The 23169-nt window shown below is 54.1% G+C and overlaps 1 protein-coding gene across 5 annotated transcripts in view; it reads left to right on the top strand.

Annotated features, from left to right (window-relative positions):
• LMO1 (LIM domain only 1) overlaps positions 1 to 7790 on the top strand; it is a 52279-nt gene extending 44489 nt beyond the window's left edge. For 4 of the 5 annotated variants that reach the window (XM_025459387.3, XM_025459386.3, XM_035704206.2 and 1 more), the window contains 3 exons: positions 2973 to 3186; positions 5539 to 5664; positions 7398 to 7790. In XM_025459387.3, the coding sequence (XP_025315172.1) occupies positions 2981 to 3186; positions 5539 to 5664; positions 7398 to 7503 (438 nt within the window). In that variant the 5' untranslated portion in view covers positions 2973 to 2980 and the 3' untranslated portion in view covers positions 7504 to 7790. Of the gene's footprint in view, positions 1 to 951; positions 1099 to 2972; positions 3187 to 5538; positions 5665 to 7397 lie in introns of those variants that run through there. The other variant, XM_025459384.3, reaches the window with a different exon arrangement.
• The last annotated feature ends 15379 nt before the right edge of the window (positions 7791 to 23169 follow it).

The following is a 23169-nucleotide window of genomic DNA, read 5'->3' as shown; positions in this document are numbered from 1 at the left end:
ATGTGCCCACGCGTGCAGACAGGCTCAAACATCAGCCATTGTAAAATATCAGTGTTTTCATGGGTGACTAGTAATTACTGGGTAATGCTTTAAAACCTTTCCTGAAGGAGCGCAAAGCTGTTTTTTTCCTAAAGTCAGGAGTACATTAAAAGGATTACCATGTAGATTTGATTTTTAGATAACACTAAAATGGATCCCAAATGGACTTCAGCAAAGGGATGCTATCTCCTTAATGGAAAGTGCATGGCCCGAGGCTCAGCTCCCAGAGCCAGGCAGGGGAGGGAGGGAGGAAAGAGGTGTCTGCAGGGCTGACTGGCGGGCTGGGTGGGGGCTGGGGAGGCAGGGCAGGGTGGGGGAGTCCTGACCCGCTGGGGAGCATCTCACTCCATTTGAGGAGCAGGGGACCAGAGATGCCCCCTTTAAAAATCTCCTTGCCTTGCCAGGAGTGTTTTCAGGTCTCCTGAACTGGCCCAGAGAGACAGCAAACACAGTGGGGGTGCTCTGCATAGAAGGAAGGGGTAGGTCAGACTTCTCCCAGGACCTCAGCCTTTCCAGGCAGAGAAGGCTCGGGCTTTCCCATATGCTCCGGGAGCTCCTTAGCCAGGCTGGCCCTGGAGTTCTGTGTCTCGGTGGACACCAGACACTGTTTGGCAGAAACCTTGCGGCTTCTTAAAAGTTCTCCAGGGCCCAGGAACTCTGCTTCCTGGGCCTTACAGAGCACTGCCGTGAGCCAGATCCAGCTCAGGCACAGGTGGGGTGCAAGGGACCTGGGGTAGCTTGTGACCTCCCTCCTCTTGGCCTCCCTGAGTCCCATAGGTTCCAGGTCCCCCAGTGATGGAGCTGCCAGCTAGTGCTCTGGTTCGCAGCTCTGTGGGCTCTGCTGCTAGGCATGCTGGGGCCTGAGCTGAGAAGGCCAGCCTGTCCAGGAGCCATGCCAGCTGGCAGGACAGACACTTCCGGTGCTGGGCTCCTTCCTCATTTTGGTGTATAACTTAGTGGATCGGGTGTATCCTGTGCATGTGGATATTCCAGTTACCTCCTGCTAGTGATAGCACAGGGGTGGAGCCCTGGGATGGCCCGGGCCTGCCGCCCGTCCAGGTGAGCAAGGGGAGAATCACCAGCTTCGTGGGGCTGTACTTGGAGGCCTGGCCCGAGCTCTTCCAAGTTGGTGGGTGTACAAGTAGCTATGCCGCTGTGTGCTCCCTCCTCAGGACCCAGGGACGGTAGGCGCACCCTGGGACCCACAGACCTCCCCACATCCGGCTCTCCTAATCCCTCCCCTGTTTGCCCACACCTGATTCGTCCCTGTAGGCCTGGCCTTGGAAAGAACCCTGCCGAGCCCCCTGAGCTCTCAGGGATGCCCGCTCTGCAGCTGGCTTCCATGGCCTCCTCAGAGCTCTGTGACCAGGCTGGACCCTGCCAGAGGAGACACAGGCGTCCTCAGCCTCATCACTCTCTCAGACCAATTAACCTTTAGAGCTGCATTAAGGAAATTAGGCAGCAAGCGTCCCAGCTCACAGGCCCTGCGGGGACAGGTGGAAGGAGAGTCCACTGCCGCCTGTGCTGCCTCCCCTCTGCCCTCATCTGTCCTGCTGTTCCTGGGCTCTCGAGGGCCCCCTCCCCAAGACAGGTCTGGAGAGGCGCAAGGCATGGGATGGGGGAAGATGACTCTAGGGCTCTGGAGTCCTTTGGAGGTGATGGGGCCAGGAGGAGAGCCGACTTCACCGGCTGGGTGGTGAGCCAGGAAGGGGTGGGCTGTTCCCTCTAGAGTGGACTGCATGCCCCTGAGCCTCGGTCAAGGAAGACACACCCCCACCCACCGTCTTCATGAGGGGTTCTCAGGCAACTCTTCCAGGCACCCCCAGCTGCCCCCATCCTGGGTCTGGACCCTGAGACTCCCTGCATTTCCATCCAAGCAGTCTTCACCGCATTCAAACCTCAGGGCTCCGCATGGATGTCCAGACTCAGGATGACCTCTGTGCCCACCTCCTCCTCAACTGTTGCTCCCTGTGGTCACTCCTTGTGGCCCCAAGGCCAGGGGCTAGGAGCCCTGTGTATGCGTGCACACCTGCCTGCACCCTCTGTGTATGTGTGCGCACCTGCCTGCATCCTGCACCTGTGTGCCTGAGGTGTGCATGAGTTACACACCTGCCTGCTGGGAGGTCAGCCTCTCCTTCTGGTAAACTCCATGCTGGAATGCCCACCCTTTGTATTTTTTCTTGTATGTTGAGAAGCATGCATGGGCCCAGGAGGGGGCCCATGGCTCAGAGATTCTTGTCCTGGTGGAAGGAGCAAGGATTCAGACACTCAGAATGTCCCCTCCCTCAGACTAGGGCAGGTTGGAAGTTTGAATCTAGCTAGAAGCATTCCTGAGGAGAGCCCCAACTAGGCCAGGCCCAGGTGCCTCCCTGCACGCTTCTGCTCCCCACTGGGGGTGTCATGGGCCATCCCACTTTCTTCCTGATTCCCTCACAGTTCTACATGAGTAAACCAAGAGGCTGTAGGCTGACTTTTTAGGTTCAAGTGGCCAGAGGCACAAACAATGTGAGAAAGTCTTGAGATATGAGAAAGACCTGGGAGTTCTGGTGGACCCAAGCCCATTATGAGATTCCGGTCTTAGGGCCACTGAAAGAACCAGTCAGATGGTGGCTCCCTGAGGAGACTTTTAGGCCTTCCATCGAGCAGACCACACAGGAGGCAGTGGCCGGATGGGGAGAAACAGCTCAGAGGGGCTGGGCCTTGGGGCTGTGTGTGTACTTCGCGGTGCTGCCCACAGCTTCCAGAGGGACCTCCGAAGGGCAGGGAACAGACTGTGCCGTGCAGCTCAAAGGACAGGCCCTGGGGTGGTGGGGTGGTTGCCAAGGAGAAAGTGAGGACTCCAGGAACCCCAGCCCTGGAGAGGGCAGCAGGGAGAAGCAGGGAGCCCCAGAGTCGACCGTGTGTGCATCTGCCTGTCGTGCGTCCACCTGCAGGCGTGCCGATGCTCTCCGTCCAGCCCAAGGGGAAGCAGAAGGGCTGTGCGGGCTGCAACCGGAAGATCAAGGACCGCTACCTGCTGAAGGCCCTGGACAAGTACTGGCACGAGGACTGCCTCAAGTGCGCCTGCTGTGACTGCCGCCTGGGCGAGGTGGGCTCCACCCTCTACACCAAGGCCAACCTCATCCTGTGCCGCCGCGACTACCTGAGGTGGGCCTCCCGCTGGCCCCAGCCCCCCGGGGGCTCAGCACAGCTCCTGCCTCTAGACCCAGTGTGCCCAGCCCCGACCATGACCGTCCTGGCCCCGCGCTGCTCCCCTGCATGTCCGCAGAGCCACATTTCCCTGCTTGCCTCGGTGCCCGGCACAGGTCCTAATAAGCAAGCCTTTGCAACCACTGGGCCCCTGAGACAAGTTTCCCTCAAGCGCTGGGCTGGCTCTGCCCATCCTTGCCAGGTGCTTCTGACCCACCCCATCCCTGGAATCTGGGAGGGGACACCTCAGAGGGCTTCCAGGAGCAGGTGGGGAAGCTCTGACTTCTGTGGGCCTCTCCTGCCCGGTGAAGTCTTGCCTCCTCCTCCCCGTGCCCAGCAGGCCCTGGCATTAGACACTCGGGTGCCCGGGGAGCCCGGCAGGTACCAGACCCTGGGAGAAGGAGCGCTGATGTTGGAGCTTAAAGACCTGGATTTGAACTGGCTCTGAACCTTCTGGCTTCTCACTTTCTCCAAGCCACAGCGTGTCCCTCTGTGTGAGGACTGAAGCTTCCCCAGCTTGCAGTCCTTGGAGCTCTAACCCACCCTCCCCCACGACCTGGATCCTATTCCCTGGGGCTGTCTCCCCCAATTAACCCTCCCTTAGGCCATTTATGACATCAGCAAGGCTGGAAAGAGGCCACAGCGCGGGGGCCTTGGCTGAGACCCAGCATCTACATTTGGCTGGGTGGTGGCCTGGCCTTGTGAGGAAGGAAGGCCCATTGCCTTCCTTAATTAATAGGTCGGGCAAGAGCTTCGTGGGGCTCCCTCCACTGGGTCTGGGCTGTGGTAGGGGGTGGGGTTATCAGTGGAGGCTCCCCTACTTTCGGGAAGAGCCTGAGGTTTACCTGCCCGCGCCTTCTCTTTCAACTTCTGCCTTCAGCAGACGTTTTTAAAAGCATAGCGACTATCCAGGATCTGTGACTCAGTGCTCTTCCCTGGGCTGGGGGGAAAGGGCTGTGGCTAGGAGGAGGGGTTAAGGAAGGATATTTCTGGGGACTCACCCCTCGATGACCTGGAAGGGGCCTCCAAGTGTGAAGGTTTTGGACATCCCCTGAAGGTATTTTTTTCTGGGCTCTAGCAGAGGCCAAGGAATGACTCTGAGGCCAGGTAGGTCAGTGGGCTGGGCTGGATGGGGTGGGGGGGGTCTTCCTTAGGCTGCTTAGCCCCAGAGAATGGCTGTCCTGAGCCCGCCGCCTCTGCAGCCACTGCCCATTGGGCCGGGGGCAGTGAGGCCCCCCTTGGCAGGCAGATGTTGTGGCCCAGCCTTTGTCTGCCTTAATCTGAGCCACCAGGCAGCTCAGGCTGATGAATAATGGAGCCAAGCTCATCTGCAGGCGCCTGAGCCTGAGCTGGACAAATCAGGGATTAGAGGGTCTCGCACCCGCTTCTCAGCTCCCTCGCCTCACTCGGGGCTTGCTCAGCCAGTGTGCAGAAAAGAGGCAAGGAGGAGCCTGGCTGGCTCAGACCATTAGAACACCCGGCCAGGGACTGGCCTGCATGGGGAGAAAGGGGGTGGCCTATCCCTAGAGCACTACAACCAGCAGCTCAGAGGAGGGATGCCTGCATGAAAGAGGCCGTGTGCCAGGTGTCCTTGGAACTTTCTTCGGGCATCAGTCCTATTTTACAAGCATCTTTGAACCAGGTCACCTACTCCAGCACCCCCTTTTGAAAAAAGGATAAACTGAGATCCAGGAAAAGGAAGAAGGGATTTAGGCAAGTCACCCAGTGAGTTGGTTGCAGAAAAAGATCACTCCAGTAGGGTTGTTGTCAGGATTAAACGAGTTGATCTTAGTAAAGCCCTCAGAACAGTGCCTGGCACATGGTAAACACCCTCTGTATAAGTGTTCACTAAGTGGTCTGTGACAGAGTTTACAGAAGTTTCCACAACAAGGCTATGAAGGAGGCACTTCAGTCTCCATTTTACAGTCAAAATAAATGAGGCTCAGAGAGACCCATGACCAGCCTGAGGGCAGGCAGGCCACCTCTGAATTCAAGCTTGTGTGGCTCTGGAGTCCTCGCTTGGGGCCCAGCCCAGTGTTCTTTCTGGATGCTAACCGGTCCCCAGGGGTGGGCTCTGAGAGGGGGGTCTTGTCAGCTCAGCCCCGGGGATGGGCAGTGTCACCCAACTCCTGAGCTCCCCCCTGGGTGGCTGGGCCAATTTCTCTGAATTCCGATCTCTTAGCAGGATCTAGATGCTGCCCTCTGTGCTCCTTCCCCCTTGCCCAGGCCCACCTGCTAAGCCCACTGGGGGTAGGGAACCACGGGGCCCTGAGTAGGGCCCCTAAGCCCTCTGCACCCTTCCCTTGGCAGGCTTTTCGGCACCACAGGAAACTGCGCCGCCTGCAGCAAGCTGATCCCAGCCTTCGAGATGGTGATGCGGGCCCGGGACAACGTATATCACCTCGACTGCTTCGCATGCCAGCTCTGCAACCAGAGGTGAGTGCTGGACCTTGGCAGACCAAAGACGCCCAGCAGGCCCCAGCTGACGCCTGCTGGGACAAATGCTGCGGCGGTGTCCGCAAAAATGTGTGTTCTGTGCATTAACGTGGTTGTGTGTCACGTTGAGTGTGCATGTGCATATGTGTGTTTCGTGTGCCTGAGCCCCGTAGCCAAATGTGTGTCCTCCAGCACTGTTGTGGGCATGTTTGTAGGGCACAGGTCTGGGTGAGTGTAATGGGTCATGCATGCATGAGCTTACCATGTATGTACATGTGTGAGTTTTTATATGTCTGTGTACAAGGCAGGTATGTGTGTGCTGTGTGTGCGAGTGTGTGCATGATGGTTGATGTCTGAGTATGAATGCGCACATGTACAAGGGTTCTGTATGAGTGCCCTGTGCCCTTGTGAGCGTGCCCTCTGGATGTGCATGTATGTACATTTAGTGAGAAGGTGTCCCTAGACCTGGAAGGCCATTCCTTTATGGGAACAGCTACTCGCTCCTGTGGTTCTGGTTCCAGCCCAGCCACCCTTCTGGTCTTTTGGCCCTTACGCAGTGTCCCAGCCCTGTGGGAGGCCCCTGGGACCCAGAGAGCCAGAACCCCTCAGCCCTGTCTGGGAACCTAGCACTAGGAGACAGGCCCTTCTCTTGGGAGTCCTCATGTCAGGAAGGAGCTCCTACAAGTGTTCCCAGAGGATGAGGTCCTGAGGGACCTGCAGGGAACACTGAGGGGGGGATAGCTGGGGGCTTGGTCAGACCCGGTGTAAAGAGGGCTCAGTGAAGTTGCAGTGCCACCTGGTGGTTGGATTGAGATCTGCTGCGACTGGCCCTCTGACCCTGGGGTCCCCCCAAAGACCTAGCCACCCTGGGAACATCTTTGGGGGAAAGGGCTGAATCGTCCAGTGCTTTAGAAGGACTGGGGGAGGTGGGTAGCAAAGCAAGGCCTTCTTTGAGTTGGGGGGGAAGATAGTGGGACAGGGTTATCTCCTCCTTGCTCCGGGAAACCTCCAGATTCTGTTCAAAGGAACAGTTTTATGGAGTCATGCTCTTAAGTTGGGGAGAGGAAAAGGATAGAAAAATCAGGGCACCTGAGTGGCTCAGTCAGTTAAGCATCTGCCTTTGGCTCAGGTCATGATCTCAGGGTCCCGGGATCGAGTCCTACATTGGGCTCCCTGCTCCATGGGGCATCTGCTTCTCCCTCTCCCTTTGCCCCTCCCCCTGCTTATTCATTCTCTCTCTCTCTCTCTCTCTCTCTCTCTCTCTCTGTCAAATAAATAAAACATTTCTTTAAAAAAGGATAGAAAAAGCAGCCATTTTACCCCTCCCTCCTTTCCCATTTTTTTTTCTACTTCTCTCCATCTCCTCTCTCTCGATCCTTTTCTGTTTCTTTGACCTTCTCTCTCTTTCTCCCTCTCTGGGACTGGCTTAGGTTATTCCTACACCTTCCCACCGACCCTGCCCCTTCATGGAAGACCTTACTGTGGCCCAGACTTGTCTGTCTATCCTAAACCCCAGACTACAGGGCCCGGCTGAGGGCTGGGCTGACCCAGGGTGATTGAACAGGTTTGCCATGAGATTTTGGGGATCCCTCTTGGAAAGTTCAAGGAGCAGACTCTCCAGGACCTCAGTTCTCATATGTCTACCTCCCGGGCTGGGCTGGGGCCTGTCTGGAGCCCCCACCATCCACTGGGACCCCTCCATGGCCTCTCTCTCTCCTGCTTGGATTTTCCAGATTTTGTGTGGGAGACAAATTCTTCCTGAAGAACAACATGATCTTGTGTCAGATGGACTATGAGGAGGGACAGCTCAATGGCACCTTTGAATCCCAGGTTCAGTAATGCCCGGCGCCTGGCCTCCAGGCCCATCTGTCCGTCTGCCTGTCTGCCCGTCTGCCCGTCTGCCCACCTGCCTGGCCGGCCAGCCACTCTCCTGCCGATTAGAACTCCTCCGTCCTCGATGGGAGGGACGGCCCTTCCTCTGCCGCCCGTCTGTGTGTGACCCCTCCTGGGGCCAGGCTGGGCCTGTACAGTCTGTCTTCTGTATATAAATGGGAACATTTATTTTATGAGAAATGTAATGCGATTTTATTACTGGCGTGGATTAAACTTATGAATGTTTCCGGGGAGGTTACTGTGTGTTGATCACATGACTGACGCAGACCTGGGGTCCCTCCCCTCTGCTCGGGAGTGGAATGGGGCCCTCCCCTGTACCCCTCCAAAGCAGGTCATGGGGCTCAGCATGTGCTCTGCTGAGCAGGGCAGGGAAGCTGCAGGTGGGCTTTATGGGAAAGAAAAGCTGGAGGGAAGGGGACGAGCCCACGCATCCCACAGCTGGAGGTGGAACTGAGGTGTCCTCCCCTCCCGCAGCAGATCATATACCATGGCCCCCCAAGATAAAGAGAGGCAAGGTGAACCCCTCCCTTACCTGGGTTCCACCAGCCAGGAACCCAACCTTGGCCTGCCCCACAGTAAGACCCCAAATCCTGAGCCCCGTGGCAATACCATTCTCAAACCCCTCTTCCCTTTCAGGGTGATAGACAGCATTTGCTGTCTCCTCCCTGCAGCTTGGGCCTGACCTGGGGCCCACCTTTCTGCTCTTCTGGGTGAGCGAGAACAATCCTGTTTGCCTGTATTCAGCCCACACAGGCTAGAGGCTTTCACTCATTCATTCAGCAAACCTTAATCCACTCTGTCTCAGCTCCATGCTGCAAGCACCAGACATGCAGATGGATCGTGGACCAGCCACAGTCCTGCCCCTGAGGAGGAGGGAGAAAGCCAGGAAAGCAAACGGAACACATCACAGTGAGGATGAGCACCTGGGACAGGCCTCTGCCCTTCCACGGACCAGAACCACTTGCAACGACTGCGGAGACTCAGAGATAGACCGTCCAGTGGACACACACAGTCAGATCCGCGTGCTGGCAGGCAGGAAACGTGGACGCACAAGCAGATGGGTGTGTAGGCAGAAGTAGGCAGGGACAGCCAGACAGACAGCCAGGCAGATGCCCAGGGCACTTTCCATCCGCTGGCTCAGCCAGGCTCAGCCAGGCTCACCCAGGGCAGCAGGAGTGCTGTCTTGCTCTTGGCTGCAGCCACAGCACCAAGCGCAGAGCCTGGAACTGAGAAGGGATCACTAAATGGTATTAAAAATAGGGACTCCTTGGATCCAAAGCCTGAATGGGGAAGGCTGTTTGGACAGGCTCCCCTAACCATCAGGCCTCTCGCTCCTCCTTCTCTGGGGACTTCTCACTCTGGCCTCAGACCAGAGAGCCCAGGGCCAGTGGAGCCTGCCCCCTGCTTCCAGCCCTTCCACATGTCACCCTGCCCCGGGCCTGCTCCTCTATTTTGAGTGAAGTGGGAAGATGGCACAGCCCTTGGGGCACTTGGAGCAGGCCACCTCTCCACATTGTGGTTTTGTGGCCAGTGGTCCAATCAGTCCATGGGCAGGGATTACTAAGGCTGAGGATCTCCGGGTGGGGGTTCTCATCTGTGGGGCATCCGCCTTCTGCCACGGAGCAGCACCCAGGTGTATGACAGAGAAGAGGGGCAAAGAGCCAGGCGGCCTGGCTGCAGTGGGTTTTTGTGTGTGACACGCCTGATGGGACTATGAGACCGGGGAGCTGAGTGTGTACGGCTGTGAGAGATGGTGACTGAGTCCGAGTGCATGAATTTGAGGACGGGTCTGTCGTGCGGAATTTGCTCGCTCAGCTTGGAAAAGCAAATCATTTCCCTGAATGATGGCAGAGTCCCCGGTGCCAGACCCTCTCTGGGTCCTCAGGCCAAGGAGGGCTGTGCCCACCCCTAGGGCCCCAACTCCTAACTTCAGAGTTTACTGCAGATGAAGTTGTAACACTAGTTAATTACATGGTTATCGAGAGATAACAGAGCCACTCGAATGCAGTTTCTGGGCAATTACAATTGTTTCCAACAGAGTTCCCATATTGCAGCCATGAAATAACATGTCGTTTTGCAGTAATTATGTAATTAACTTGTCTCACCGCTCTAGGTTGCACAACAATTAATTCACTCACAATGAGATAGACTCAACATCAGGCAGCCGGCCTCTGAGAGCCCCCAAGAGCAGAGCCGGCCTTCTAGGAGGACCCCAGCCCTGCTCTGCTCTCCGCAGACCTTGCCAGGGGGGCTTCCTCCGTTCAACATGTTGCAGAACATGCCAGATCCAGCACCATGGCCCCACTTACTGCTGCGTCATTGTCCCCATCCAGGACATGGGGAGCATCTGTTTCCCAGGACAGCCAGGAGGCAGGGATCTATACTGTGAAGTGCTGTGCTTACGAGAACCAGGGTCACCATCCTGGAAGTCATGAGGTGCTGAGTGGGAGACCTTTCACCAGTCCATAGACGTCCCCCAAAAGAGGCCACACAGGCCCTGCTGACGTTCGGCAGGTGTAGAACTGATGGGGGAGGGGAGTGGGGTGGGAGGAGACGGAGCCCTTCCTGTAGCAGGGCAACCAGGGCAGTGACAACCCTGGCCAGGGATTTTGCACCCCGGAGAGTGCCCCAGGGGCTCCCAGGAGAAGCCTGACCCCTCTCCCCAGCCACGGTGGCATAGGAGAAACTTGGTGAAGTGTAGGGCATGGATGGCTCTGACCTGCTTCTACTTGGGGCTGCAGCACCCTGGAAGACTAGGGTAGGGGGAGACAGTAAGTACTGAACCTGGACAGCCAGGGGCTGCAGCAGCTCGAGCCTCCACCTGGGCCGTATGAGTGGTGGCAATGCTGGACGGGCACCATCCGGAAGCTGTGTACAGTCCCATCTCCCTCCAGCCAGCCCGTGGGACCCCATCTTCTCTCCCTGTGTTCCTTGGTGGCCTGTGTCAGAGATCCCCGAACAGCAGGCCTGGGACCCATGGAATATGGCACCTGCTTATGCCCTTGCTCCGTGGCCTGAAGCTGGACCACCTGGTCTGTGTTTGGAAGAAGTTTGATTCCAGTCTTGACAGTACCTGCATGGCCCATCATGAAATCTGTCTTCTCCTGGGCCTCATCCCAGAAACTGTGCCCCACATCACGAGATGCGCAGGAGCCAAGACAGAACCCTGTGAAATTCCTGCCTAGGAAGTCTCATCTCCGCTTGGAGACAGTGGTTCTCTCCCTTAAAGCTGGCAGTGATCGTCACGGGCCGACTGTCTGGGATGGAGTGCTCCCCAGCACCACCCATTAGGAATGCTGCCACCAAGTGAGGGTAGAAAGAGGCTTTGTGCTGCAGCTGTGCATTACCTCTAAAACGATAATCAGCCTAAAAATGAATGACTGAAGACGGGCTGATGTGAAGCTCAGTGGGTCCAGAAAAATACTTGCTCAAGCCTGGTTTATCATGAGCAAATAATCAGATGAAACACACACGAATACACACAGCTAAAGAGTGCTAGCTAATTAGAAGCCCAGGAACGAACCTCATCCCTGTCCCTGGGGCAGACTTTCTTACTGCCTTGTCTCAACCAGAGTAGTGGAGTCTCTTGCCCCCCACCCCCGCCACCCTGATGTACAGCTCAGGGGTATCCCAGATCTCTCAGACTCCCAAGAGTCAAGTAGACAACACGTAGATAGTCCTGGAGCTCCCTCCTGTTGGTGCCACATTTGTCACCCAACAATAGCCCCTCGTACCAATGGGTCAGCCTCCAACTTAGCAGCACCTCTGAGTTCCTGCCTGCTTCTGCTCCACGTTGAGCTGCCCCTGAGGCTCCAGTGGGCTCCAGCATTCACCACCCCTCCCCTCTGGGCTGGGTCTCCTGCTTCCACGAGTTTCACATCACTTCTCTCCACCCTGTGGTTTCTCCATTTGCGCCTACTTCGTGGAACAGGGGACCTCTCTTGCTGGGGCTTGCCTCAGGACCCTCTCCAGGGGCTCAGGGCCAGACCTAGGAAGGGGAATGCATCGCTGCTCAGGACAGCCATCAGGACGTGGGGGCAGAGTGACAGGCGCTATACTATGCAACTGCAGTAGCAGGAAGAGAAACTGGCCGGGGCCAGGTTTCAGGGAGGAAGGAAACCTGCAGCTCAGAGGGAGAAATTAGCTTTTAAAGCCTCTTTCCAGTGGAGGAAAACAGACTTGAATTCATTTGGACGCTCCCAAATGGTCCCTAATCTGGGGCACCATCCTTTCTCTTTATGAAACATGGTGAAAATCCTCTCTGCGGCTGGGGTCCCCTGAACAGCAATTTCTTCCTCTCTAGACCTTCCAGGCTGCACACCTCTGCCGGGCTTCCAGTGGGTGCTGCCTGGACCTCAATTCTCTGAGCTTACATGGGACAGCCTGGTCTCAAGACTATCCCACTGGCACTGGGTTTTACAGATTTTGTGCCCTTTGCAGGGAAAGTATGAGCCCCTGAGATGCTCGGGAGCCCTTTTGGCTGCCTGTAGCACCAAGTTGGAGGTCTCTACTCCTTTGGTCCCCTGGCGTCTCTCGGGGTACAACTAGATTCCAGAGAGGGACAGATCCAGGGGCTCCTGCCTGGGGCTTGATTTATACTCTGACCTCCTGAGTCCACTCTGTGAGCAGAGTGGGGAGCCCCGCTGGGGTCCTGGGGCTTCCTACAGTTCTGGCAAGTGCAGTTTTGTCTTTCAGAGCCTGAAGGTGCTGAGGGACAGAGGCAGTTCCCCGGCCACACCTCTTGTAAACAGTCTCCCCACTGCAATTGGGGGACATGACGCTCTCCCCACCGAGGGTCTGAGGAGTCTTCAAATGACCCAGGATCCCCTCCTCCTGCCTCCTTCCCTCTCTGCTAGCACGAGTTAGGGATCAGAGACGGCATGCTTACCTAAGATAAAGGAACAGAGAGGAAGAGATGACAGAGAGTAAGGGGGGTGCAGGCAGGAAGGAAGGTGAGGGGAGACAGATGGGAAGAGATGAAACAGGGCAGGAGAGCAGGGAGAGAGATTGAGCTACAGGTGTGGGAAGAATCTAACTGCTGGGGGGCCTGGGGTGAGGGCAGCTGTGGTGGCAAAGGGCAGGATGGCATGGCAGTGGCATGTGGCCCTGGAGCTGGATGACGTGGGTTCAGACCATAGCTCCTCTGCATGGTAGCTGGCCTGGCCTTCAGCAGCTCACTTCCCTCACATCTTAGAGGGGAGGCCTTTCCTCCTCTTTACAAGAGGGTGTGGCTAGTACCCGATCTCAGGACTGCTCCCCCCCCCCCAGCCCTGGAGGAGTCACCACGTGGACAGCACCGCTCACAGATCACAACTGCAGCCGGGGTCACCGTAAAGGCCGGGACAGGTAGCTGCGGCTGGGTCTGGTTCTGAGGCCCGGGGGGGCCCTCCTGCAGGAGACCTGGTCTCCCCAGGGCAGCCTCTTGCCTTCCCCCCACAGGCTGCTCCTGGGCATCCGTGCGTGCTCCCTGGAAGGGGCGCTGCTCCCCGGGACTGGAAATCAGTCTGAAAACCAACCAACGGAGCAGGCTTTCCTAAATAAAAGCACACCCAGCCCCTTTAAGCTGCTCAGTAACTTCGTTAGGGAGGTGAGATTGTTATCTTCATCCCCATTTTATAGCTGAAGAAACTGAGGCTCAAAGTGCCAATCTAGTGAGTAATAGAGCCGGATCTAAACTCAGGTGTGGTCTGACGCCAGATTGCAATCGGGCCATTCCTGTGTGAAACTGACCTCTGGGGACACCCGGGCACAGAAGTGGGCCTGGGGGTGCACAGGTAGATGGTGCCCATGACGAAGCCCCTGGATGCCCCGCCTCTCCCCTGTTTCTCTCTATGGCCCGTCCCCCAGCTGAGAACATGGTCCTTGGGTAAGAGAGGGAGGGATAAGAGAGCAAGAGCAAGTGACGTGGGCACTTCTGCCCTCCTTGCACACCCTGACTGAGCCTGCCGAGGGGCTCCGCCTGTGTGGGGGACTGGATGAGGTGAGAGGTTCCAGAGGATGTCATCGGAGGCAGCGCGGGCCAGAGTGGTAATCCGGCCAGTCCCTGGGCTGGAGTTTTATCCACGAGGCCGGCCCCAGTGCATCACCATTGAGTGCATCAGGAAGCCAGCCTGCTGTGTGCCAGCTGTGGTAGTGGGTGCTGTGGAATGGAAATCCTGACGAACAAGGCAGGCAGGGTCCTTCTCTGTGGGTTTTACAGTCTAGTGGGGGAGATGGACAATAAACAAAGGAATAGATTGATACCAAGCTAAAGATAGTGCGGAGAGGCTGGAGGGAGGCCTGCTTTCCACAGAATGGGAAAGAATGATCTTTTCTTGCTCACCTTTAGAGACCATCTTCTCTAATGGGCTCACTTCTGGGAAATCGAGGCCCAGACAGGAAGTGATGGACAGAGGCATGCTGAGGCCAGCCTGGGTTGGGAGCTTGACCGCCTGGCCCAGATCCGTGTCTCCTGCATCCTGAGACCTTTATTCCCCCCAGGGTTCCTGCTGGGCACACAGTGCATGGAAGAGAGAAGTGTCGCTCAGCCCCTCGTCTCTCCCTTTGTTTTCCAGATTAATAAGAAATATTATTCCTTAAAATACCAAGAAATTGGGCTTGGGCTTGTGGCTGCCATCACCATTCTCCCTGCCCCCATGATGCCGCTAACTTGGCACATGTTGGCTGGATCCATGGTTTCTGGGGATTCCAGCCTGATTATTCTGAACACTTGGAGGTACTGTCCTCCACAGGGGATGCACCAAGAAAGCAGTTTCTCTGCAGACTCCACATGACCAGTTTCCCAGGGAAAAAAAGGTTTAGCTGTGAAAGTAGGAATTGGCAATGCCCAGAGGGCCACGGACAATGGGGTTGACGTGACCAGTCCTCCTTTCCCCTTTCTCCAGACCTCACTGCCTTCAACCTCCCGGCCTCTTCTGAGGGGAGAGGTACTCCAGGCTTGGGCTTAGCCTCAGGCCTGCTATTGGGTCTTCCTGCTTCCAGGGATCCAGAAGGGAAGCCAAGGCAGGTGGGTTTCTCATGGCTATGTATCCCAGGGCTGAGGTGTGGGGGCCCCTGTCTTTTGCCAACGACACATATCATGAGGTGCCTCCTGGAGGAAGAATTGTTTCTTTTGGCTCCTGTGATCCTTCCCTACCTTACCTTCTCATGCAGGGCTGTGGATTTCCAGGATGTAGCTGACAGTAGAGCCCCTTGCTTTTAGGTTGGGACACCAAGTTATCATCCACTCCTCGCCTCTCACAGTGAAGAAGTGAAGGGACTTTGCACAAAGCAGGATTTGGTGGGCACTGGTTCCCAGGGACTCAAGAGACTCTGGACCCCTTCTCGAAAAGTTACCACAGGGTGGCTGCCCCTCAGCCTGGGGCCCAGCTGACTCAGGCCTGTCCTTTACCCCTGCCCTTGCCCCTGCCTACTTATTTAGGGCCTGTTTGGAAGCTAATCCCTGTATTCATTAAGTGACCCCTCATCCTGCCCCTTTTCTTTCATTAGAGACAAGAGAACTAATTACCAGCCCTTCTGAGGCCCCATCACAGGCCATTTTAGAGCTGACACAGCCCTTTAAGTGATTTAAAAATCCTATCTCCCTGCAATGAAATGGGCTACCCTTCCCTCCCTGTTAAAACTAATTACTATGCACTTCCCATCTGAAGAGGGACCCTGCTTCTTGTCCTCCCCGGACAGTTCCTCATAGAAGAAACTGTCCTTCCTCATAGAAGGTTCCTCATAGAAGCCTTTCCAGGTTGCTGGAAAGGCATGAGGTGGAAGTATCTGAAGCTCTTCTCCTTCCAGCTGGACATCCCAGTGAGTTCAGGAAGGCTGAGCCTGGTGGTGACTGGGCAGGACAAGCTCAAACTGGAGAGTTGGATGGAGAGAGTGTTAAGGAATAGGGAGAAAAACCAGCCCTGAATGGTGGCCACCAGCCCCTCTGGGGCCTCAATACTGGAAGAGTTCCCTGCCCAAATCAAAGACTTGAACATATCCTATGGGAGGGGGAACCAGGTCAGGCCACAGAGTTCTCTGGAGCTCTCCATGGTCCTGGAGGTTTTGAGCCTGAGCCTTTGGGTTCACGATCAAATGCATAAAGTGAAAGGGGTGGTGGAAAGCACCTCCAAGTATTATGATGTGGGCTATGCCTGGTACACAGGAGCTCACCATTTCAAAAAAAAAAAAAAAGCTCAATTTTATAAAGGGAAGACCTTGCTCAGGCCCCCTGATTCCAGGAAATGATGCCAACAGGGACCTTCATTGTGACCTTTGTCTTCCCCTCTACCCCCTGTCTGGGATCTGCAAGGCAGAAAAACCACACTTAGAAAAAAAAAAAAAGACTATCTACAAAAGGGTGTCTTAATTTCAGCATATATATAAGCTTATTTCATTTCAAGCATATAATTTTATTCAGCAATTTATTTTATTTATTTTAAATCACATAGGGAGATGATGTAACATTCTTTCTTGCACTTAAGACCTCTAACTTAAGTTCCAGACTTCATCTGGCTCTGTTCACTGGGGGCTTTGCTACATAATCTTAGAGGTCATTCCACCTCCCACCTTCTGAGAGCCCTTGAGACCCCTCCCCAGGGACATGTGGCAGTGGGCTGTCACTACATGCTCTCTTCCCACCCCCACCAGCAGTAGATGCACACCAATGTTTAGCCCAGAACCTAGTTCAGAACCAGTTAAAGTGGGAACATAAGGGAGAAAAGTAAGCATGATCTTCCCTCTTGGGGACCCCAAGGCCTCTGCAGCACGAGTCCCAGACCCTCCTCAGGCCAAGCAGGACTCAGACTCTATGCTCTGCCACTGGCCTTGTCTCTTACAGGCCTTCCCACCTGCAGCACTTTGAAGCATGAGGCATCATATTCCTATCCCCCTCTTCCTGTGCTCAACCAGTCCTGTGCACCTTCAGGCTTTGCCTTCTGATCTTTTGCAGGGAAACAGGTGAGGATAAAAACTCCATACAGAGGAAGAGGCACAAAGTCCAGAGTCCCACAATAGATGTAGGTTCCAGGCTCTTGAACCCATCAGGTGATGACCAGATCCCCATTACACTTCGGGTTGCCTTTATTCCCTAGGAAAAGGCTCACATGTCCACCTACCCTCACTGCTCATAAGTAGCCCTTTTGTGCAGCAAAATAATGCCCTTGAGCCTGTAGAGACTTTAGAGAGAGAATATCAAGGGCTCCTTGCTTCCTGTGGACTAAATTTCCAAGCTTATAGGTCTGTATCTTCTGGGAGCTTAGCCCCACCAGGGCCAACAACTCCCCATACTGGAAAATGTTTCTGCTTATTAAATCCACATCACCTCCTTTGCTATATTGTGTCTCACAGTGTCCCTGGGAGCACAGAGGTTAACATCCCCCTTTACAGGTGAGGAAATAAAACACATCATGATGTAGCTAGGTGGTGCAGAGGAGAGAATTAAAGTCAGCTCTTCTGGATCTTGGGACAGGGGAGCTGCTCTGTGGTGCCTCAGGTATACACATCAATAAAAGCAGCACGTGGGGAGAATGAATGGATGCGTATTATGTTGTGAGAACTCCGAAGAAGGGGCAGCCCATGTGGCACCAAATAGCTGAGAGAAAGCAGATACTGAGTTGCTTCTTGCAGAAAGAATGGCTGGAGAGATGAAGGAGGCCTTCCAGTTACAGGAGGAAGTCTGAAATCTTGACTGGTTGAAACACAAGAGGGGACAGTGGCAGTGGAGTGGGTTTGGAGTTGAGGTAGGGCACAGGAAATGGGAAGCTGAGTGGAAGAGTTTAAGCCTTGGCGTGTGACACAAAAAGCTGTTCTGGGTTCTCAAGCAGAATGTGGCACACAAGTCCTCTGTTTCCTAAGTCACAGCCACTTTCAATATATCCTTTCCTACCAGCACACAGAAAACCTCATTGCCCACCTCTATCAAAGCTCTACCTTGGTAAGAACAGAGGGACAGCCTACAGTGAAGCAAGAGTACCAAGGAAGAAGGCTTTTGGTGGTCTCAGGAAGCAGAATTATTTGAGCTAGGCCTTGGAGTCATCTGGGTGGAGACACAGAGAAAGGACTCTTCGGGCTGAGACAAAAGCATGTGCAGAGGCCTAGAGGCAAGGACAGGACTTGGGGAGCTCCCGCAGGTGGCCAGCTGTGCTGCTAGAAGTGGGGGGAGGAGGCAACAAGCAAAGGGGCGTGGCACTTGGAGACACTGGATGGTCTCTGTCTTGGGAATCAGGCACATGATTGAAGAGCCCTTTTTGGGGAGAACTTGAGGCCTGATAGACCAGAAAGTTTCTGCAGGCGGTAGAGTTTGGCACAGGGAATGACGTTTTTAAGTGCCATCTCTGCCAATAATGCCAATGAAAAGCAGAGATAACCATTCTCGTTGGTTAAAAGTTGAGCAATGACATGGCCCAGGCCAGAGCCCTGTGGCTGGTCACTAGGGACCTTCTGTCAGACTACTGTTATTGAATGCTCTTTGGGGGTAGTTCTTCAAACAGCTAAGTAGTACCATGTCAAATGCAGTTTTCCATCACAGGCATGGATGAGGTTATGAAATAATTTATCAAAAGTCTGGACACCACAAAGCATCCCTGATAGCTGTCTCATGCCCTAAGCAGAAAAAAATGTAGGATCGGTTTCATTCATCCCTCCCTCCCACTGTCCCTCCTTAAACCTCCTTCTGTTCTTCCTCCCGCCTACCTTTCTATCTATCCAATGTATGTTGAGTGTCTAATGCAGGGTAAGACAAGGGAGGCACAAAAGAAATGAAGCAAAGTCCCTGCCCTAAAAAAACTCTCACAGAAAGGAGGCAAGCAAGGAGCCAGCCTGTGAAAAAAGTCATAAGTCGGGGTGGTCAGTATCATGACAGCTTCAGAAAGAAGGCAGAGGAGGTGACTAACCCACCCTGGAATATGGGGGAAGTTTCTGGGGAAGGGACCCTTGAACATCAAACAAGGGACCTTGGATGAGCCCAGCAGATGGTGGGGAAAGGCACAGAAATGGGAGAGAGTGGAGCTGGGGTGAAGGGCGGCCCCGACTTCGACGTGACTGCACGCAGATGCAGAGGTCCTGGAGGAGAGCGGCAGGACCCAGGTGGGGCCTCTCCTGCTGGCCTGGGGAGATGCGCCTTTATCCCCGAGAAACAGGAAAATGTCAGAGCTTTGTAAGTGGAACAAGGCATGATCAGATCTGCACTCTTTGAAAGATCACTCTGGGGTGATATAAAGGGAGAATCAGAGGGAGCGGACACCAAGGGTGGGAGACACCTGCAGTTTCAGTTGCCCAGGTGAGAAATGAGTTTTGCATGACTTCCTCTTCATGAGCCCCTGCTGGGCTTTCTTTTTTTTATTTTATTTTATTTTTTTATTTTTGTACCCATTCAAAAACATACTAGAACTATCCTGGGAATACAGAGGTGAAATGCTCCACCCTGCCATAGCTTCCAAGGTCTGCTTTTTCCCTTTTCAGAAAACCCAGCCTCCCAAATCCTCTCCAGGACCTTCACCCGTGATCTGCTCCTAGGGCTTCTTCCAGAACAGAGAATAAAATGGTCAAAGGAAAAGTGTACGTGTTGGGCAAAGAATCTCTTATGAATTGAGATGGACTGTGGCTACCTCCCCAATGCCCTATTACCAGGGAAGACATTTGGGGCTTAAAGAGAGATGAATTAAGAATGGTGCCCATGTCCCGAAGGACTCAGGTAAATGAAGGGTGCTGTGAAAGCAGGGGCGGAAATGAGTCAAGCACTTCTTTAGCACAATAATTCTGGGTCATAATTATTGGGGAGAAATAAAAATCAGGTTACTAGAAGGCATCTGCACCCCTCTGGTGAGAATCAGCTTGTTGCAGTGGTGAATTTCTCTTAGCTCTATCCAGGAGGAAGCAATGCATGCCTGGTTGAGAGACCGAACTGGGTAGAGTCAGAGCATGAACATGTTCTTGTCTCTCATATAGACCAGGGATCTACCTGCGACACCCTCTGTGGTGGACATTTGGTTAACTCCCAACCTCTATTCTACAGATGATCACTTTAAATCGAAAGGGCAGATATATTCTGCAGCGTTACTGGTCCAGGGTGAGTAGGTATCTGAGTTGTCCTGATCAGACTAAGGACTTATATTTATGATCGGAGGAGAATTTTTCCATTTTTCTTTTTGTATGTGAATAAGGAAACAGCCGTGTTTGCCACTGGAAGCATCTTATGGCCACAAAGGAAACCAGGAAGGCAGGATGACACCAAGGCAGCAATGGGCAACCCGGATGTCCTTGACAGCTCCATTACGCTGCTGGTAGTTCATCCTGGGGGCCCATCCTTCATCCTATGTCCCTATCAAAGCCCTTTGAGTCAGGACTTGCAGTAGTTTTGTTACTTGCAGCTCAAGCATCTTTACTAACACCCTCTCCAAAGGACTCCAAAGGTGAAGCCTTGTCCCCCCTTGGTGTGGTACAAGGAACTTTTTGGTGGCATAAAATCTCATGCCACCATCTTCCAGCTTCCCATATTGATTTCAGGTGCTGAGTTGAACCCCTCAAGAGAACCGCTTACACCTCCAACCACTGTGTTAGACCTGGAGAAGACAGGGCAGGGGGGCCCTCAGAGAAGAGGCACGACCTTCTCCTTTGTCCTCAGATGGAGCGCTGGCCCTGCCACTGGGTATCACTGCCCAGAGCACGGACAGCTCCCCAGGCCTGAGGCTCCAAGGGCCAGCTGCCTAATTTTCCTCTTGAGAGAATAACAACAGACCATGCACTCGCCTCCCCCGAGGGCCAGAAAGGAGGGTCTTGCACTGCAGGTGAGGGTGGCTGTTCTCTCCACGTGCCACAGTATGTTCAATCCCATCCAGCCCCGCATTTCACCCCCTCCCTGACCATGTTGTTGGGGGGAGGAGCCATGCTCACGCAGGTAGCACCTGGGAAATCCACTGTGCATGAGCCAGAGCCCAGCGGAAGCCTGAGGCCAGTCTCCTATGGGGTCAATTGGCAGGCAGGCAAAGCTGGAAGCTGTTGTTCTCCTTCCCCCAGGCTGAGGCACCAGCTAGGATGGGCTCTCGAAATCCTGCCAAAGGCAGTGTCTGTGGTGTAACCTGCCCTAGCTCCAAGGCATGGCCTGGCTGGGGACTGCAGGGGCCGGGGAACTTCAGAGCTGGTCTCCCTCCCCTCCTCTGCCTTGGAAACATGAAAGGGATTCTGATCCCCCATGCTGGTTGCTTTCATACCCAGCCTTCCCCACTGAAGAGACCTTTCCGTGTCGGTGCTGTCTCTCCTCGTGACTCTTGCCCTGTCTCCTCTTTGTCTCTCCCTCTCTCTTTTCCTTCCTTTTGGTCTTTCCTTTTGACTCTCTTCGTCTCTCTCTCTCTCCCAGGCTCTGTGTAGCTCAGATTTTTTTTTTTTTCAAGTAAAATCTGAGTCACCCTGTGTAAGACGGTTAGGCTGCCACAGGGCCTTTGCTGGCCCAAGCCTGAGGCTGCCCATACCCCACTCTCCTTTCTTAGAAAGGACTCGAGCCTTCTGATACTCACAGGTGGTCCTGCCTACAGGAGAAATGAAAGCCTATCTGTGTCATCTGGGAGGCTCCCCCAGGCCCCAGAATAACCCCAACCCATCTGCCTGGAGTCTGAAACCATTATTAGTCATGCCATTGGGAACTCCCATCCATACACCAAGTGACACCATGTGTGAGCCTCACACTTTTTCCCTGAAGGGCCCTAGTTATCAGAAGGAAGGAGCTTCAGAGGGATATGGTCTGCTATATGCACAAGATTGTGTTTAAGTCTCATGGTTTGTCACACACAAAAGTTCAGACACATAATTCTAGTTCATAATATGGGCTTTTTAAAGTATGCTTTTTATTGAAATGTAAACAAAAGTGTCCAAATCATAAATGCTCAACCCCATGATTTTTCAAAAGAAGCATACCTATGTCACCAGAACCCAAAGAAAAGGGTTATCATTGGCACCCTAAGAACCTCTAAAACCCCTTCCAGCCACTATCCCTGAGAGGTAACCTCTATTTCACCAATCCATAATATATTCTTTTCAAAATACATGTTTTAAATCCCTTTCTACATAGTGAAAGTGTTGTTTGCAGGAGCCCATACCTGTCCTGTGGCATTCACAAGCTCCTGCATAGTGATGGGTACTCCAGACAGAGAAGTACAGAGCCTCTTCTTGCCCATCTTCCCAGCAACTTCAGGAAATGAGGACTAGCCTTGTTATTTTTACCACTTGACAGCTAAGAAACTGATGTTCAGAGAGATGTGATTTGCCCAAGGCCACTGAGCCTGAGTGATGAGTCAGGGCTGTGAAACCCCCACCAGCACCCTGCAGCTCCAGAGGAAAGATATTTGCTCCCTGGAGCCTGAGATGTCCCATCTGATGAAAGGATTCCTGTTGAGAGCTTGATAACATCATATTAGAGATGTACAGGGGGCAGGGGGCCGGGGTTTAAGCAAGACTGTCTCCCAAAACATGGACATGGGAATGAGGGCAGGATACCAGGCAACCTGACTGAGGTGCCCTGTGGGCCAGTGGGTGTTCAACCTTCAGAATCAAGCTCCCAACAGGAGATGACCTTAGTCCTTAGACACGAGTGTGACCTTTGGCTCCCAGATCCATTCATCGGCCCTTCCCTAGGGGCAGAGAACAGGACATGGTCCTGCCCCCATAGTGTGGCTGGGTGACCTTAGGCAGGTCTCCTCCCTACTCCTCTTCACAAAAGAAGGAACTGGAAGAAATTTCCCCAAAGGGCCCAGTGTGGCTTACAGTCCCCAGGGCACCCAGTAAATTATGCTGCCAGTGCAGAGGGTCCTGCCAAGGCCACACTAGTAGAATAGGGTTTGAATGGTCTAGAAGGGTCTATGCAGCCCCACTGACCTCCAGACTAGAGCCTCCAACTCGCATAACTTAACTCCCTGAGGGAGGCTGCAGCCCAGAGAAAGGGTCCCGAAGCAGATTCTGAAAACCTGCTTGAGGAAGATCACACCAAATTTTGCTAAAATTGAGACAATTGGAGAAGGTGACTTTTTAAGCTGCTTTTCAAAACAATGAGTCTGAACTTGGGAGGGCAGGAGGTGTTGTACAGGGGGCGGTGACCCCTTGCCGAGACCCTCACTGCCGACCAGCCTGGATTAACAGAGTACAGTGCGGGGATCCCTGGGTGGCTCAGCGGTTTAGTGCCTGCCTCTGGCCCAGGGTGTGATCCTGGAGTCTCGGGATTGAGTCCCGCATCGAGCTCCCTGCATGGAGCCTGCTTCTCCCTCTGCCTGTGTCTCTGCCTCTCTCTCTGTCTCTCATGAATAAATAAATAAAATCTTTTAAAATAAAAAATAATAAAAAAAATAAACAGAGTACAGTGCTTCACATGGGGGCGGGACAGACTCACTCTGCTGTCTCCCGGCCAGACCACCTCTGGGCTGTGGACTTCAGGAAGAAGGTTCAGGATGGGGGAGAGAAAAGAAACCTTGTAGAACAAGGAGCAGCTGCTGCTAATGAGCTGGTTTACCCTTCGGGGGAGCAGCCTCGGGAACGTGATTTCCCGATGGTAGAGCAGAGTGGCCAAAAGCGGGGGCTCAGGTCTGGTGGGGTGGGGTTTCGTGCCTCGTGCTGCTGCTTTCACCAGTGACCTTGCTTTGGTTACATCCT

The sequence above is a fragment of the Canis lupus genome, chromosome 21 (assembly GCF_003254725.2).
Source record: "Canis lupus dingo isolate Sandy chromosome 21, ASM325472v2, whole genome shotgun sequence".
Classification (NCBI taxonomy): domain Eukaryota; kingdom Metazoa; phylum Chordata; class Mammalia; order Carnivora; family Canidae; genus Canis; species Canis lupus.
Note: the sequence above shows the minus strand (reverse complement) of the source record. Positions and strands in the feature narration are given on the sequence as shown.